Source organism: Ambystoma mexicanum, chromosome 9 (assembly GCF_040938575.1).
Source record: "Ambystoma mexicanum isolate Mex_15411 chromosome 9, UKY_AmexF1_1, whole genome shotgun sequence".
Classification (NCBI taxonomy): Eukaryota; Metazoa; Chordata; class Amphibia; order Caudata; family Ambystomatidae; genus Ambystoma; species Ambystoma mexicanum.
In genome coordinates, this window is record NC_090931.1 from 475,278,620 (window position 1) to 475,297,389 (window position 18,770).

An 18,770-nucleotide genomic window follows, 5' to 3' on the forward strand; every position below is an offset into this window, starting at 1 on the left:
AGGTCAGATAATGTTGTAATATTTTGATCTGTTCTGGCAGGAGAGTACACAAGAGCAGAGAGCTTTGTTCTAGTAGACCTAGCAAGTGAGTGAACCAGGTGGAAGCAATTAAAATACTGTATTTTGTCTCGGGAGGATAGCTCAGGGGCAACCTGCTCACCTTGGAAGCAAGACGACACAGAGCACCGCAGGTTCAATCCCCAGGTCGGCGCTTAGAAACCTCTGGGTATTAAGCGCATTATAAATAATCTATCATATCAACTGTGGTATGGTGTGGTCTGGTTAAAAATCCTGAAGACGTTGAAGAGCCCTGAAGAGTTTCTGTGGATTAATACATCATCATCCTGACACATTAATATTATTGAAGCAAGTGTTGTATGAACTGCTGCAGAAATAATTAATATTGTCAAACAAGTGGTTTTTTGAACTGGTGCATAAATATCCTGACAGAAATTTTTGTTGAAACCAAGGAAGTGAAGAAACATTCGGTACTGATCAAAAGAGGTTGTTTCAAGATCTTTGTCACAAGTCAAAGAGGAAACTTTGGTGAACACTTGTGAATTGTTGGTTGAATACAAATTGGAACTTTGTGTTATCAAGTTTGAAACAAAGAGAACTCAAGAACTTTGTTGTGAAACAGGATTTCTTTTACCTTTTTGGAACTGTTGAACAAAATTCTGCTCGAATCTGGGGAAGGAGAATTCACCCATATTAGAAGGAGAAACAGTTATTATGTTGTGAATGTAACTATTATATCTGTGTCTGCTGAACTGCCATATATCACCTTATTAAGTTGGTGTATGTTTAAGTGTGAGAGCCAGAAAACCTTCTTGAGTGTTTAGTTTATTTTAGGCAGGGAAATCCTCGTCCCACTCAAATCATCCTCGGCTCAGTAGTTACATTTTCTGACTTACAGACATACATGGAAGTATGGGATATGGAGTTGGGTTTCATGCGACAGGAAGGTGTGGGTGGAGGGTTGGCATACTGCGTTCTCCCAAGATGTTCTCCCTTGTCCCCAGAGGGAAGTCTCTCACCATGAGATCCTCCCGCTGAGTATCACCAACAGTGGGACTACCGGTTAGCAGCCTCACCACCCTGGCCACATGGGAAGGGGATCCCCCTCAGGGAGAAGTGATGACATCTTGGGATTTGTCACACCAGGGTGATACAAAAGTATCTCCACTGTACTGCATTGTAAGATGCTGTGTACAATGTAAAAAGTTACCAAAAGATAAAAGGGAAAGTTTCCCCGTATTGATATTCGAAAGGACAGTTCAGTTTCCCTTTAAGAAAACCAGTAGGCCTGTAAAAAGGCAGGACAGGTTAAAAACAAAAGCAAAATGTTTGGGGGTCCTTCGAATATGTAGGGAAAGTTGCTAAAAGAGAAATATTTCCTAACAGCGAGATGGGCTAATAGGTATGGTTTGTCAAGGCTGTGTATGGTTTTGAAGATGAGAAGGAGTTTATACTTTGCCCTCTGTCTCATAAATAACTAGGCCAACAGACAACGAGCTGGGGAGGTGGAGGTGAAGCAGGGACGGTTGAAGTAGGTACGAACAGCAAAGTTGAGGACTTTGTTGAGAGGTGACAACGCATAGTTGGAAGGCCATAGAGTAGACTGGCACAGTAGTAAGATTGAAAGAGTACTAAAGGGATTAGGTCCTATAAGATAGGAAGTAGCACAAAGAGCGGCCCCAAGGGACCAGTCCACCCTTTTGAAAACATCCTTGCTAACAGTGGGGGCAAAGCAACTAGAGGCAGACGCTGTTGCAGGGAACTAATGGAAGCATCAGAAATACGTCACTGAAGAGATGCCTCCGACAAAGCCTCACCAGTGCATGTAACTGTCACTTTTGGAATCCTTTTGCTTGTCTAAGCTTTGAGCCGCCATCTTGTGGGAACTGAGACGCAGTTCAGCAGTCCCCTGTGAGAAAAATGCAATTCCAACACAGCAAAAAGAAGCTGCAGGAGTAGTGCTCTGAGGGGGAGTGAGCTTCTTTGATAGCGATACTGCAAATTCAAATTAGGCTGGAGAATGCCCAAATAATAGTGTCTCACAATTAAAAAAATTATGATAAAGATGGGTGACAGGTTAGTAGAAAAAATATTAGTATCCGGCTGAGGCGCAGTATATAGGCTCCAAAGCATGCTTTTGCAGAAACACGTGCTTGTTTCATTAATTTGTTCAGAGGCTGCACCGGCTGGTAGCTCATTGTGAATCCCAGGATGGCATGGTAGGAAGAAAACTAATGTTACTTTCGAGGTCACAAAGCAAAGCTCACATGTCCTGTCGAAAGGCAATGAATACAAAACTATTTTATAATTCAGCATATTTAATTTACTAAGCCTGATCTACTGGCGGTTTCAAAAAGCCCATGGCGGGTTCAAATTGCCCCTGTACACATTTCTGCCAGGGAAGATGGTTGAAGAGTTCTTTATGTGATACACTTACATGGTGACTTGCTCTTGGTTCAAGGCTCTGATAGTGACAGGGTGGTGAGGTTCTGATGAGATGACCGGGACAGATGAGTAAAGTTCTGCTCGTCATCTCAAATGCTTCAATGAACTGGCATTACAATGTGGGAAATGGGCGTTGGACTGTGACGTCACAGTGGGAGCCATGGATGGTGTGGCAAGGTCTGCGGGACCCAATCACTGAAAGTAATGTATGTCCATTCATAGGGGAGTAATATGCAGTCACCAATCAGCTACGTGTGGGGAAACTTTTAATTTTGCTAAACGCCTAGTGTTAATTATAAAAGCTTTTGATTTAGGGGCGTTTCCTCAACAGCATCTTTTCATGTAGTTCTGTTGTACATTCTGTTTGTATATAGTTGTCCCAGCTGTGTCTGGTGGGATCCCGAAATAAAACTGTTACTCCTTTTTGATTACTTTTGTAATTGTTTAGTGGCGAGTTCTGAGGCGACCCGACACATTTTTGGAGGACACAGCGAGATATATCAGCATACCCGACCAGGCGCGAGTACTCCAGCTGTACCCAGGGTGTGTGGGGAGGGTGCAGGATAGCACAGGCTGACCAACCCCTCAAATATCGAGGAGGTGCGTGGACGCCGAGTTTCAGAAGGTCCGCCTGTTCAGTGCACTGCCCTCGCTCCAACAGGGAGCAAGCCTTTAAAGGAAGAAACTGAGGTGGAGAGGAGCGAAGACTCTCATAAAAGGATACACGAGTTTAGCCTTGCATGAACGCGCAAGGGAGTCGGAGGGATCATTTTTATGGTGCATATGATGCACCCGCAAGAGGTGAAGGGAGATTGGCCATAGTAGTCTTAGATTTTAGGTACAATTATCAGATAGGGAGAAGGTAGGCGGTGGCACATCTGCATTAGAGCAGAGGGTTGCGTAGTAAGTGGCAGATCTCATAGAGTTGCGCATACTACAGGTAATTGGTATAGTTGCGTCATGTTTTATAGTTACGGGTGAAGAGTTTGATGATAAAAGGAACCTGGGAAAGTATCATAGGTGTTCGTGTCATGTGAGTAGTAGCATATAATTGTAGTTTAGTGGAAATGATCATAGTTTTTGTTGATCGTGGCTGTCGAGATTATGGAAGGGCCAGACACGAATTAACATGTAAATAAGAGCTGGCGCAAAACTATCAGCCAGGGGATACCCACACAAACTGATCAAGAGATCTGTTTGCCTCACTTTTGACCCTAAAACTGAAGCAAACAGATTCTAACCAGATTGGCTGTGCCACCACCTTTTCGAAGCACACTACATCCATCAAACAATGTATCTGCAAACATTGGAATTTTGTGGTAAGCACTGGTTGCACTGGAGGTCCCCCCACTATTTGCACTCAAGCGGGGTAAAAACATAAGGGACAAACTGGTTCATTCTCGCATACCGGCAACATCAATTCAGTCCAGAACAGTTTACAAGCTATGTGGTCCCGTGAATGTATACCTATCATGGGACATTTTCCATGAGGCATTTGCAGCATAAGCCAATTTACGCAAAAAGCCACTGTATTTAAACATGGAACCTTTAAATGGCAGCTTCAGCTATTTACGAACTGCCACTCCAAGAACATGATCTATGCTATTAAATGTCCTTGTGACCTCCTTTATATCGGCAAGACCATTAGGAAAGTGGGGGCGTGCATAAATGAGCGCCGACACTCTGCTGCTTGTTTAGTTTTGCTTCTTGGATTGCATTTTGTGGTGCGGCGGTCAGCGACCTGAATTTGAGCCGGTAATTTCACGATTTGAATCGTGCCTTTGTACCTTGCTTGATTTTATCATCATGTGCTCTCCGCGCCTTTGACATGCGGCATTGCGTTGAAATGCATTTTACCCTGCCTGCCGATTCCATGCTTTGTTTGGCCTTTCAAGATGGCCGTACCTTTCTCTTGCCGAAAAATGCTGCAGTATTTGCTTCCTGCTGCTGGACCAGCTCCCGCCCCCCCCCCTTCCCATTGGTTGCCTTTGGCCCTTAAGCCAATGGCTGCAACCGGGAGGCGGGAGCCGGCCACACCACCTAAGGCCCACAACGAAGGCCCTGTCTACCCCTGTCCACCACGGGACGCCGGATCGCCGCCCACGTGAGTGTCGGTCTGCCCCATACCCCCCCATTAGGTCTGTGAACCCCTGTGCCCCCCTTGAATTGCCTTCTGCCCCTCCCCTACCCCCCTCTTTGCCACTTTCCTACTCCTCTCCCTCCTCTCATTCTTCCCCCCACTTAGCACTTACTCTTATCATTTGTTCCTGTGACTTCTCATAGCAGCTTGTCTGTCCCTCCTCCCCCCACCCCTTTGTCTCCTCCTCCCTCCCCTCACCCCCTGCTCTATTAATTTGCTGCTGGCAAATTTGTACTGTAGCATGTCTTTTCATCTCTTTCTCCCCACTCATATCCCCCCCCGTCAACCCTCCCACCCCTCCTCCTGTTTACCTCTTGCACTACATCAATTGTCATCAGGCATAGTAATGTTACTGCTTGTTTTGTTCTCCTTTCCCTTCCCTCTTTGCCTTATTTGTTCTATGCACTTGCACTATCTGAAATGTCGTCAGGCCTATTACGATAGTTATTTTTTCACATTCTGTACTGTTTCGAGGACTTTAATTGAATGTAAATTTATTTTCCTATGTTCCCTCCCTCCTTGAAGTGCTTTGAAACACATTGTGAATGGGCACTATATAAATAAACAATCAATCATTCTACTGAACTGTATCAGGAGCGGAAAGGAAGACAAGTTACTGCACCTTTAATCCTGTTGGAAACGCTGTGCTCCACCCCCGTCCAAGTCAGCCTAAAACCCACAACTACCCGTGAAGTGGCGTTAAGTGAGCAGTTGGCAGATAGCGGTGAGCGGCTGTGGCTGGGGCCACCCCCAATCGACCCCCACCTGCTGCCTAGTCTACTATCCTGGAAGACAGGCCGAGATCCTATCCCTAGTCGACAAACTAAGTACTGCAACGTCGTATTGTATGAAGTGAGCTTCCTGAGGTACCGAATCCCTTCGATTGTCTTTGATTATCCTGAACCGTCTACCACTCACCACACCGGTTTGACTGTGCGCTGAGAGGAGCCTGCAGGGCGAAGCCCTTTGATCCCCGCGGACAGACGTATAAATCAATGCAATCTGAAATCAATTAATAAGGGTGAGAACACTCCTGCCGGTTGATTGAACATCCTCTTCTGATGTGAAAGTGGTCCGTATTATACAAACTGAGACCGGAGCAGGACAGTAATCGAGACAAAATTAATGTTAAGGAAAGAACAGTTCATCAATAGCACGGTGATAGGGCTCAATGAGAAAATTGATTGGACAGCATAGGTCGATGGGTCTAGGAGTTAGTACCCGAAAGGATAATCCAAAATCTAAGAGCAGTGTGATGTCAGGTCACAGGGTCCTTTCAATAAAAATCATAGAAAGCAGACAATTCCAATTTAGAACCTACAGTATGTAATCACAAACTCGTGACAAGTTGGCGGATTTTGCTGAGAAATCTGATCTCGCCACAATTTCAATTGGCCTGGTGAGATAGACTGAATGGGGTGCCTAAGCATTTATATCGCTGTGTGGGGTGTTGACAGACATTCTGTATAGTTTGCGAGGTTACCAAAGAAACAAAAGAAGTAGAAAGAGGACTGGTACCACGTTTGAGACCACAGAAAGTCTACCGGAAGATGACCCAATCAGGAGTGGGCTTATTGAACTGTAAAGCCCATAAAACAAGTGACCCGCGGCTCTAATCAGACGTGGGCTGCGTTTTTCTCCTAGCAAGGATCCTTGCATAATTTCACTTACGGTAAGCGTTTTGGAAACAGTACAGGTAACATCGAGGGCCTGCTCTTTGGGCTAAGCCGCAGCTCCATATTAGTGTGAGAAAAGACCCTGGTCCATACGGATGCTTAGTGCATTACATTTATTCTGAGGTGCTGTCATTGCCGCTAGTCTCAGACCAAACGTTAAATACACCTTTTGACTTTTTTTCGTAGTGAAACGGAATCCACATCCCAGGCCGCTTTCGGAGACGGGAAGGGCAGCCCCGGTGACACTAGAACGCCTCGCAGAGTGAACGACATTGAGAGGTCCCAAAACTACCGTTGCAGACACGGACGAGCTGCCAACGAGTATGAGCATGGTGGAGGGCGGCAAATATAGGTAATTAGAGCTAAGTGGGAAGACACAAATGTGGCGCCACCTTGCCCCTAAGTGTGGTCTATCCGCACTGACACAGCCACCCTTTAATACGGGTCAATTATTATTTTTTTGCCTCCCCGCAGATGGCTAGTTAACGACACACCAGCCCATAAAGAACCAAAGAACTTGTAAAGAAGCTGCGAAAAAATAGAGCAAACTAAGTTCATAGCTCAGAGAGCTTACCAGCCAAACCACGACGTAGTAGATAACGTCCCGGCTGCCACTGTATGTCTGAATACTTCTTGTGGCAAGAAGCGGTAGCTTGCAGAGACAAAAGAACTCTACAGGAGTACGATGCACAATGGGTGGGTTCACCCCATAAAAAGTAGATCGAGCTGATGTGTTGTTTTCTTGTTGGCCCCTCAAGCTATAGCCTCGGTGACTGAAAAATACAGAAGGGACTTCCACAACCAACGGTCCTTCACCACCAGAGGGAAAATAAGCGAAGAATGAAAGTGCACACTGAAGAATTATGTTAAGCGGCCCTTGCCTGTTGGGAAATCTTTGAGGATAAAGCTGTCTGGTAACATGATCTCTAAAGAGAGGAGGGCGTGGGTAAGATGCAGATCACGATACACATTGATAAATACTGCTCAAACAAGCATACATATGCTGTTTGTGTAGTAAAATTCATAGGACAATTTTAAGCCATGGCTCAACACAAGATCGAAGGCAAGTCGATCGGGCCCGGGGTAAAATGGGGAGTAGGCACTAACAGTCTGCTTTAAGGGACGTGTAGTGCAAGTAAATAACATGTAGTATTCCCGATGTGACAAGAAATGCTACTGAAAAGAGATTGTGTCTCCTCAACATATGAATCTTAATTCTCAATGTCTGTTTTTGTTATAGGGGAAGATATGAATATCTGTAGATGACACGTCAGAAGACTGAAACTTCAAGACGTAAAGCTAAACCAGGCGGTTTATGAATCACAACTTAACATTGTTATTTGGGCTGTTTTTGTCACAGTAGGACAGAGGTGCTTGACACAATAAGAAACCCCTGATGAATTTCCTTAGATTCATGTAAACAAGATTATCAGAAAAGAAACATGTTGGGTGATTTTAGATTTTTTTTATACAAATGTTATGAAATGCGTTTGATAAGTATGGTGTGAATGGTGTGATAGGTGACTAGTGTTTTAGAGTGAAGGTATCTAGATTTGAGTTTACACAGCACTAGCCACTTTAGTAGTGACAAGTCGCAAAATAAGATTTTTTTTTGCTTCTCTTTCTTTCTCATGCGTCTGTATTTTCTGTGTCCTTTTGTACTGGGACTACACAAAATGAATTGTCGCAATGTCATTTTTTTGCTATGAATTTTTAACCATGTTATATTGATATTAAAATATGACATTTATTTGAAAAGCAAATCTTTGGCTAGACTGATTAATGGTCCAGAAAGAGCAGTAGCAGTGAGTATCTACCCCTTATAAAAAAAACCTTGGCCACAAGCGCACGTTGTTTGCTAACTGAAGGTTATTCACCTGATTTGAGGAATCGCTCGTTGGTATCATTCCCTCTTGCCTCATATAGGTTTACTTTTGGTGAAAGAGGAAATAACTCGCTCACTTAAAAGAAAACACGCCAAAACCATCACAGCCTATGCTGAGTAACTATTCACAACGACAAAACTCTGCATTCAATTTATCTGAAAACTACGTACAACATGAAAACCCGCCACTATGCCCTCAATTGAACCATCAAGTGTTCGAGCACAGCCTCTGAGCGGGGCTTCAGCAATAAGACCCAACTCTGAGCAAAAGAATGTCGTAAATGCTTCTCCTCACTTAGAGAAGCCTTCAATGAAATACAAGACACTCTTCAAGGGCAAAAGCCCCTGTTGGTGGATTGTTCTGCAAATCCCATTGAAAGCGAAAAAACAGAAAATTTGCACAACAACAGCACCATAAGGAAATAAAAGAACACGCAAGCTGATTCAAACAATCCAGAAGAGGAAGAGAGCGATGCATAGCACAAAACCCGATCGAGCTGATAGAGAAATGCAAGATCGCTGAACACTCAAAGGACAAAGCAACGCCTCTTACTGCCTCAGAGACATCCCAGGAAGTGTCTGCAGCATAAGCTACCACTGAAAGACTATTGGAAGAGCCGGATTGTGAAGCCAGAGTGCTAAACCGGAACAACTAAATGTGCGCACAAACTACAACATTGCTGCCCAATTGGCTAAAGATGTGTCAGCCTTAACAGAAAAAATGTCCTCACAAAAGAGAAGCCTTGCCGCCATCCAAACTAGACTCTCCTGGGGTGACAAAAGTGGTGCAGTTTCTGCGGGTCTGCATCTTGAATGCTACAGTAAAACATGCTCATTTAAATAGCAGTTTTTCTGCTTGAGATCATTACACTTCTTGATCCAATTGAGCCGTGGTAACTGTGACTGCATCCATGCCTGGATGGCCCCTGTGTCAATGGCAGTACCATGCCGAGTTCTACAACAGTGGGAATTCCGTGTGCCTGATGGGGTAGGTGCGGATCTGCCCACTTGAATGTGTGTTGGTGCTGCCATTGGACTTTTGTGCAAACAACATCTAAGGATACCAGAGGCCACAAGCCTTGTTAGGCAACCTCCCAAGATGGCGACTGTGCTTTAGAGATCTTCCAGACTACATCACAGTATAGTTGCGGCTCATTAGACGGGCCTTCTTTCATTTCCTTTTTGGTCACCATTTCTGACAACGCGCGGCTCTCCAAGACTATTAAGTAACGCTGGCCCCCGGGATTGTTTCGTCGTCGTGCTTGGGAAAAGTGATTCACAGAGTTTGTAAGCAGTTTCAGCCTCGATTAGGGATGCCAGGCTCCATTCCTGGCTCACGGTTCCCCTGTCGACAAACTATACATGGTAAGTAAGGGGTGTGCTTTGCTTTGAGTTCAGGCATCTGAGCCACTGCTTCAAAGCATACTTGGCGAGTACCTGTTCCATTTCTGTTGTCAGGCTGTTCTTGGTGTTAATTAACAGTACGGTTATCTGCCTTCCCTGTGCTTTGAGCCTCAACATGTTTTGACGCCTATGGCCCCAAATGCAACGCTGAACAAGTGAAGAAGGGAGTGTTTGTCCCCTGTTTTTCTTGATCGCCGATGTTACACACGGTGTGGTGAAGGGACCGAGGTGTGTCGGGTTAAGTTTCTGCGATGCCACAGGATCAGGTTAATTTATGACTACTTGATTAAAATCACCTTTCACTGTGATGTTCTAAATGAATATGTCTAATGAATGAACTGCGCTAGGAAGACACTACTGGGACATGACTCAGACTCATGGGTGTTTTCTCTCTTCATAAACAGATCTCTAGTTTAATAAGTCATTAGCACCTCAAATTTCAGATTTCTACAATTTTCGGGGCAGCTAGAAACACCTTTTCACTTATAACCAGAGTCCCAAAAATCGCATGTGGATGACTTTATTTGCAACATAATCACCTTGAAATTACCTTTAAAACGACACCAGCCACAAATCTGTAACTAATATGATCTCAGTAATTGGATAAAAAGACATTTTAAATGGAAGTCCATACATGTTTGCCTCTTGCCCTCATTCCCTGAAACCATGTGGTCCAGGCATGGGCATTAGGCTCTTGATTCAGGTTTGCAATAAAACAATCAATCACACTACTGGGGCCCAAAAGCTGTGCTAAGGGAGACAGCAAAGATTAGATCTTTCTTAATTGTATGTCATTCCCCAGTGAAGTCGGGATTTTAGTCCACATTTTTTTCCAATTTTGGATACCAGCACTTATGCCTGCACTCACCCTGCACTTGCCACCAGTTGGCCGTTCTTTATGTATTTTGTGTTATTTTATTATCCCATATACTGCACTCTCCCCTCCCCCACCAACCCCTCTGTCCCCCACGCACTTTTCTTTTTCCCCTTTCCCTTGAGCGATCTGAATGACACCTGGCCTAGTAAGATCGTTGTCTTCTTCCCTCTGTTCCCCCTTCCTTGCCTCGTCACACCTTGAAACACTTGTGTATAGGCACATTGTAAATGTCACATCATATCATATCTTCGTTTATACAGCCAACCACTACATTCTTGTCACGCTCTGGTCACATCCTTCTGCTTGGGCTTGAAAAAGTTCAAAGCAATTGCTTATCAACTGGGAAGGCCTGGGCAAAACCAGCAGTGGGGGGACTTTTGTTTTGAATCTCTGTGTTGCAGTCAGCCCCATGGTCCATTAGAAATGTCATGTTGGCTAATTCAGAGTCTTTCTTTTACTTTGTAAACAGCAATCGTTATTAATGTGGCAACGTTAAGTGAAGGGCTGATGTTCATTTTGGTCACTCACAAATACATTTTTATCTATCTGCTGTCTGTTTTTGTGCTGAACAGTGGGTCTTTATCACCCGAAAAGAAAGATATTCACATGGCTTTGAATTTCATCTGCAAGGCCCACCTATTTAAACTTAGGGTGCACAGCATTTTGATGTGTGGCAGTTTCAATGACATTGCTGCGTTTATCTCTCAGTCAACAGTGTGCTTTTGATTTTCAAATCTTTCTTATGCCATCTGCAGAAGTACATATATTTGGATTTGCTAGGCATCTTTAGCAGGATTGCAGTTTTAAGGTTAGCTTTTCACTCTGCCAGCATGCCCTTCCTTCAAGTGCATGCATTTCGCACAGGAGGCCTAACATGGCCTTTCCTTTCATGTGCTGGTGATATCATTAAACCCCACACCATCAACCATTAACATACTCCAGAAAAACCATCCACTCTAATTATCTGATAGCATATACCAAACTGCAGTCAGACAATTCATATAGGCTAGCCTATACGGCATGTAGCCTAACTGTGTACATTAGCCACTTCAACACTTAGCCTGTACATGCAGGTTAGCCACTTTCTGCATCCGGTTTAATAATATAGCTAAACCTTATGCTCCCATCTGCGTCCAGAGACAGGCACTTTGGAATATATGTATCATGCTGTGTTAGGATCCCTGAAACAGATTGTAGGGCTGAGAAATGCATTGCATGTAGACAGACCGTTTGGTGGCGGAAACAGTGCCACAGTTGGATGGAATGTTGGAGACAGTGAATGGGTCTCAATTGAATGCATTTCTGGGGGTGGTAAATGCATTGCACTTGAATGAACTGTTGGGGGTGGGTAATATAATCGCATTCAGATGGATTGTTGGGTGTAGGGAATGTATTGCACTAACCGTACTAAAAACTCACCTTTCTGCATACGCACCCTCAAACTCTGAACTAAACACAACCATACCTCTACCACACCACAAACCGCACGCTGTTCACAACACCAGACTGGAAATGAAAACAAACCACATACGACACCTCAAATTCACACGACGGCTACAAACTGAAAACGCACCAATGCTCAGTAACTGGTATCTCCGTACCGTTTCTCAGCACATCAAAGCTCCCTTGATCTAATCCCTCTCTACCCCACTAACAAACACTGCAACCCTCCTTCCATTGTAGCCCGCCAGAACGACATGAGACCACGTAAGTGCCAACAGTACGTAGTACAAGACCCATTAACATTAGGTGATATTCTTCGGAAAGAAGCAACTAAGCAAACCTCCAAGGCTTGCAATGAATTCTGGGTGCATTGCGAGGATGTTCAGGACATCACATCTGAAACTCTGCACATCAATCAAGCATTGGTGAAAAAGTAATTGTGTGATGTTGAACGGTTAATTATGCAGGATTCCATTTTAGGATACAAATTATATCTTGACTTTGCACCTGAGGAGAAAAAAACTAGGTTGCCTAGCTTTACATTTAAACCAATTTCCGAATACACATTGGAGAATGCAATTTTTAAGATTTAGATTCAATCTACTCCCACTAATTAAATTATAAGAAAAAGAGCTGGTTCTTTGCATGCAGAGAATTGTTGTCATGTGTTTGTGAGGACCACCCTATAGTGTAATCCAAAATGTTATGCACTGAGGGGAAAACATTTTAGTACATTTGTCTCAAATCTGGATAAGATCTTTCCTGCAACCATTTAGGGCTGGATATTTCACCCCAGACTAAATGTTACCCTAAAAATATACAAAGAGGTTTTGGTCAGGTGGCCTACAACTATGGGAGTACAGCTCAGCGGCAACGTGCACGCCTTGGAAGCAAGACGACACAAAGCAATGCAGGGTCGACCCCTGGGTCAGCACTTAGAAACCTCCAGTTGTGTAAGCGCGTTATAAATACGCAACTAAGACAAAAACATTACACAATTAAAATACAAAAAACAATTCATGTAAAAGCACCTCGATGCCCGTGGGCTGTGTGAGCGCTTTAAAAATGTAAAATAAATAAAAATAAAATAAATATCATGCGTTAACGTCAGTACACCAATCTTCTTTAATTTAGACGTGGTGTCTTTCTGCAGGAAACCTGGTCCTTACACTCATCCCACCAAATCATTGACATGTCTGTCTGTTTCACTCCCTAAAATTAGGTAAATACTTGCAGCACAAGACAAACAAGGAATAACCAAATTGCTGTGCTGGTTGCCGCATGCAGTGCTGTGAGGTTTTCAAACCAGAGGCATACTAAGCAGAACTTCACACATTAAAGCTCTGTTCTTGCATTTTCTAACATGAAGAGAGTCAATAAGGTCTGTACAGCTTGGGCACAAAGAAACCATGTGTTACAAAACTTTTGTGTTTGGGTTGCAATAAACTATTAGTTTTTTACTTGCCTAGAAATACCACAAATAAAAATGAGAACTACTCTTACTCTTTGGAAAATCATGTAATTACCAATTTCCAATACTCCCTCCACAAAACCTCAATTTGCCACTTGTACTTACTCAGATGCTAAAAGAAAAGGACAGCAGTACTAGGTGTTGCCTCTTGATAAGGCTCCATGGTTGTTGTTTTTGAATTACATACTTCATTATCTTATAACGAAAGCTTTGCAAACATAGTGTAAAGTTCCAGGTTTGACAGCTACATGGATATTGCAGAAGTAGTAAAACATTCATTTTAACCCAAGACACACTCACGAAGTCGCACATCAAAAAGGTATAGGTTGAAAGTGATTTTGAGGTCATCAGTTTCCAAATATATAAATATTGACACACAAACAAATGTCACAGAGCTTCATTACTCACTAAAATGCAATAGAAATTGCCTTTGTACTTACAGGAGGTGTCATCAAGCCACTCAATATGAGCCGGAGGATAACTTTTAAAATAGGCAAATACATCATGTGTGCTCATATCATCCACTCCAGAAACCTTAATAGTGTCCATTCTCACATTAGGAATTGCTGCAAAACAAAGACACATTTAATACAAGTTGTAAAATACATTCTGCTCACTGAATGAGACAAAAAGTTCATTTAAAATCACCAATCTTTCTCAGCAAGTCAATCTACTTCTAGGAAAATGTGTTTTGCTATATATTAGGAGATGCTTTTGTAAATGGAAACATTTGAGCATATAATTCCAGGATCACATTGGTAAATATGTTGAAAACTAGTCGCAGAACAATTGCCAATATCACAGACTCCATGGTTCCAAATGAGGTGACTTGCAGCGTCTTCAAGGAAAAAAAACGAATTGCTTACCTCTCTGTAATGTACTCTGATGGATCTTTATCCTACGGATTACTCATCCATAACCATATCCCAGTCCCAGGGGCAGAGCGAGGCTCTGCATCAGCTACGCCCGAAACCTCTACGCACCCCACGCTGGACATGACGACGTGGGCAGAATAGAGACATTGCTTATCCTGTGACCTCAGTTTCACCATTTTTCCCTAGCACTCTGATGTGGAGAGAGCGCAGACCCAAGATGTACTAGCCAACCCAAAAGGGTCAGGTACTCAGTGCGATGAGGAACCTGTGGGAGGGACATCCATCAGAAATATAATTCCCAACAGTTAATATGGTCTTCTAATGGACTACTTCCTCTCATATATTTCTCATCTAGGATATACTCCCAAATCAGTACAATGACCTGGAGCAGGGAAGATTGTATGCAGTACCCTTAGGGTGCACTACAATAACCTTGACCTCCTGGCAATAGGGACCCAACCTTATTGGTATAAGTCTGAACTACGCAGGTTGGTAGTGTGGCTGAGCAGCCAGGCTTATCTCAAACGGGGTCAATGTAAGCAGTAATGTTGTGACACAGAGTTTCACAGTAGCAGTTATTCAAATAAACACTTACATTCAAGGTTTCCTGATAAAACAATCATTAATTTATTTCAAAGTCAGTTGTATAAGCCTTCTTCAGATGGGCGCAATATATGTACCACTTATAATACACCTCAAAACACATACCCATTGTGGATGGCACACAGACAGTTCCTACACCCTCAGGTGACTTAAATAGCTAAGACACTGTGGACATTGATTTATCACTGGTACATTTAGAGCAATAGCGAGTTTGCTGTAAAAGATAAGAGAGGAATAAAACAAAGGTTAAGAAATAATTCACAAACAGGCAAGTACTTTTAAAACCTTCCAATGGCAAAGTTTAACCCTTTCCTGGGGAAAAGGCCAAAGCACAGAGTCAAAAGGTAAGAAGAGTCTCTCAGGGAGCTGGGACAGCCAATGTTAATTGCACAATGTCTATGGGAGCTGAAGTTCTTCTTTGCAGGTAGATCAAAATTCGTGCACAATGTTTTTACAAATGTTTGTAGAAAATAGAACACTTGAAGGGCCACAAGCTGGGAGGCTTGTGAGGGGCACAGCTATAGCAACTCTGCAAGGTAACCAAGACAGGTCTCAACTGAGATCAAATAAGGCTACACAACAAGAGGTAAATTCTCTTAGACTTTACAGTAACTGTGGTTAGAAGAAATGGTGCCAGCTGGCATCTGTTCCTGTGCAGCTCTGCAGATCCTGTTGTTCCTGCGCCTCAGTCATGGGGACAAAAGGGAAGACGTCTGGGGACTCCTGTTCTGCAATGAGGTGGTCAGTGGCAGCAATGGGCACATTTCAAGTCAGGGGTTCTTCTGTGTTTCAGCTCCTCGCGTCTGACAGCAAATAGCAACACTGCGGTTCTCGGATACCACTCTTGAATTTCTTCGCTTCTGGGGTACAGCACTCTGTTGAGGTGGCTCAGGCTTGGTCAGTCCTGCTTACGGGAAGCCCGGAGGATCTTCCTGGCGCTCGGGTCTGATTTAAAAGCAACGCACACAATCTGTTCCTCTCCCTGGCACTTTGGTTCCAGCAGCAGCAGTGGCAGTACAGCTCCGAGAGGATGTCCAGACGGGCTTACTTTGGAGTTGATTGGTCCCATCAACTCAAAAGGGAGAAGTCGTCCTTGCAGGGCTTCTCTTGTTGAGGCGAATTCGGAGCTTCAGCACAGCAGCAGGTTTTCACCGGGCAAACCAACGGTCCAGGAGTTGCAGCAGGCGTCTCTTCCAAGTTCTTTAATTCCTTCGTCCAGTGGTCGACTCTGCCTTCCAAGCTAAAAAGCCTCGCCTTTTATGCAGGTTTCTCCCAGTCATTCCAGCCTAGCTGTCAATCACACAGCAGGGTGATTGTCCTTGCCGGAGATCCAGCTGCCAATCAACTTTGGGTGCATTCCTGTAACCAAGGTGATTAAGCACAAGGAGTTTCGGGCACCTCCCTCACTTCCTACCCCTACCAGACATACTGGAGCCAGAGCCTGCCAAAGGCAAAACAAACAAAGGGACCAAACCTGGTTTGGCACGCAGAGTAAATCTCAAGAAGGACCTTTCCAACAAGAAATGGTGAAAAAAGAAGACCAGGGCCATTTTGACAAAATGGGCACCCATGAGTGCCTTACTGCAGGCTGCAAATGCAGCCTGCAGTAACCCCCCCCCCCCAAAATGGTAGTTAAAAGTAATCCACGTCCACCAGCCATTAATTGTAGCAAGGGTAACAAAAATGTTACATGAGAAACCAGACAATGGGGATACTAAGTAACCCCTCTACCACCATATGGTAAGATAGTGTGTGCTGGGTCTAGAAAGTTACAATATGTAAATAAAGTCAATTTCACTTCACTTGGAAACGGTAGTTTCACCAAGAGACAGTATTCAACCTTTGGGAAATCTAAGAGACTTACCTGTGCCACTGCACTGAAGGTGCTGTGTGTCAATGTAAAGATGATGCCTATGGAGTTTGTCAGACCCAAAGTTTAAAAAGAAGCACTGGGTCGGGCATGGCTAGGCGGCGCACGATGAAGAAGTGCCTGCTGTGAGCTCCGCCAACGAGCCCCGTAACAGCGTTACACCCACAGGACGCGAAATAATCGAGGGAAACGCGAACGGCACCCGAGGCAAAGCAGCGGGACACAATCCTGAAATAAATCGGAGCTCCGTGCGGCCCCTCTTCTCTCCCTTTGACCGCTGATGGAGCGAGGGGCCGAGATTTGAGAAGCGCTGCTCGCTAGGCGTTGTGTTCGAGTTGTGAGGTCCGGGGTGCTGCGAGTCTGCAGCGATGGAGTCGGCGGCCTGAGAGGGGGGTCATCGGCCTGTTACCCGACGGTGGGTTTCGGCCCCCCACTCACGGGAGCCTAAGCAAAGAAATGCCCTGCTATAGCGACTTTTTTTTAAAAACAAAAGGAGCAAACACAGGGGATAGAGGCTTTGACGCCTCAGCCAATTCCCACTCCCCAGCGCCGCACAGTGTCAGTAGAGGTCCACCCAGCCCCTAATACGGACCCCATTATGGATATGGCGCTCATCAGAGCTGATTTTGCAGAAATGCTGAAGACCTTTAAACAAGATATCACCCGTGAAATTAAGGAAGAGATAACCACCTCGAAAGACACGCTAGCCAGGTCCTCAGCGGAACTAACTTCCCATTTAGGTGGCCTCGAAAACAGTCAGCGACCTGGAGAATACTAACTGCGAACTAACACATGACACTGAGGTGCTTTCAGAGCGAATGCGAATAGTGGAAGACCATTTGGAGGAAATTTGGGCCAAGCAGGCGGATTTAGAAAATAGGTCCAGACGTAATAACGTACGCCTTCAGGGTATTCCACGGCAAGTCTCTGACCAAGAACTACCTAGCTATGTCTGTGAGCTGTTTTGTGGCCTTTTAGGCCTTTCTTCCTCTGACCCTGGACAGAACGCACAGAGTGCATTCCTCTGTTCAAATGAAGAGAAATCTTCTCCCAGACGTTCTCACTAGAGTTCATTATTTTCATCAAAAGGAGGAAATCATGTTGGCGGCCAGAAAATCCGAGTCAATACAATTCCGGGGTGCTTTGATTCGACTGTTCCAGGATCTCTCCCCGTATACCTTAGCTTGCCAACGCCGTTTGCAGAAGGTTTCTACATAGCTCCAGTCCCAGAAGATCCGCTACCGCTGGGGGTTTCCCTGTAAACTGATTTTTTACTTTAACAAACAACACTACATGATATCCTCGGAGATGGAAGCAGGAGAACTTCTGTCTGGAGACGCCGCTGTGTCCACGCCGAGACAAGAAGCAATTTCGGAGGAGAGGCAGGGGTCATTACTCACTCCAAGGGAGAGAAGAAGAAAGCCGAGGGGCTTGAAACAGATACGTGGTTCTGGCCCCCGCGAGGAAAAGACTTCTTTAGATGAGCGAGACCACTGACTAATCAAACTTGGGCACACTTGCTGTCGGACCACAATGTTCTGGGGGGTTGCAGGAGTGAGGCCTTCATATGAAATGAGATCCGTGTGGGTGAACCAAATTGCTTATAGCTTTAAAGTGGGGCGCTTTGGATGGAATGCGCCTGATTCTGTTGAAGGTTATTGTTGGTTACATAGAAGTTACTGTTTATGGAAGCTTTTATAACTTGCTTCTTATTAGATTTTGAGTTTTTATGTTGCATTGCCCAGCAGTGCAAATTGGCTCCCCTTTTCCTTTATCCTTTTTGTTTGGTATTATTGGTACTCAGTATTATTCTCGTCTCCTTTTCCACACTCGGTGGGTGTTCATATGTTGGGTCAGTCTTGAATGGAAGTGTGTGAGAGAGAGAGAGAGAGAGAGAGAGAGAGAGAGAGGGGCCGAGAGAGAGAGAGAGAGAGAGAGAGAGAGGGGCCGAGAGAGAGAGAGAGGGGACGAGAGAGAGAGAGAGAGGGGACGAGAGAGAGAGAGGGGCCAAGAGAGAGAGAGAGAGAGGGGCCAAGAGAGAGAGAGAGAGAGAGGGGCCAAGA

General features: G+C 44.5%; 1 protein-coding gene across 2 annotated transcripts in view; it reads right to left on the reverse strand.

Annotated features, from left to right (window-relative positions):
- NCBP3 (nuclear cap binding subunit 3) overlaps positions 1-18,770 on the reverse strand; it is a 552,095-nt gene that overhangs the window by 424,651 nt on the left and 108,674 nt on the right. For both annotated transcript variants that reach the window (XM_069615023.1, XM_069615024.1), the window contains one exon: positions 13,800-13,925. In XM_069615023.1, the coding sequence (XP_069471124.1) occupies positions 13,800-13,925 (126 nt within the window). The remainder of the gene's footprint in view (positions 1-13,799; positions 13,926-18,770) is intronic.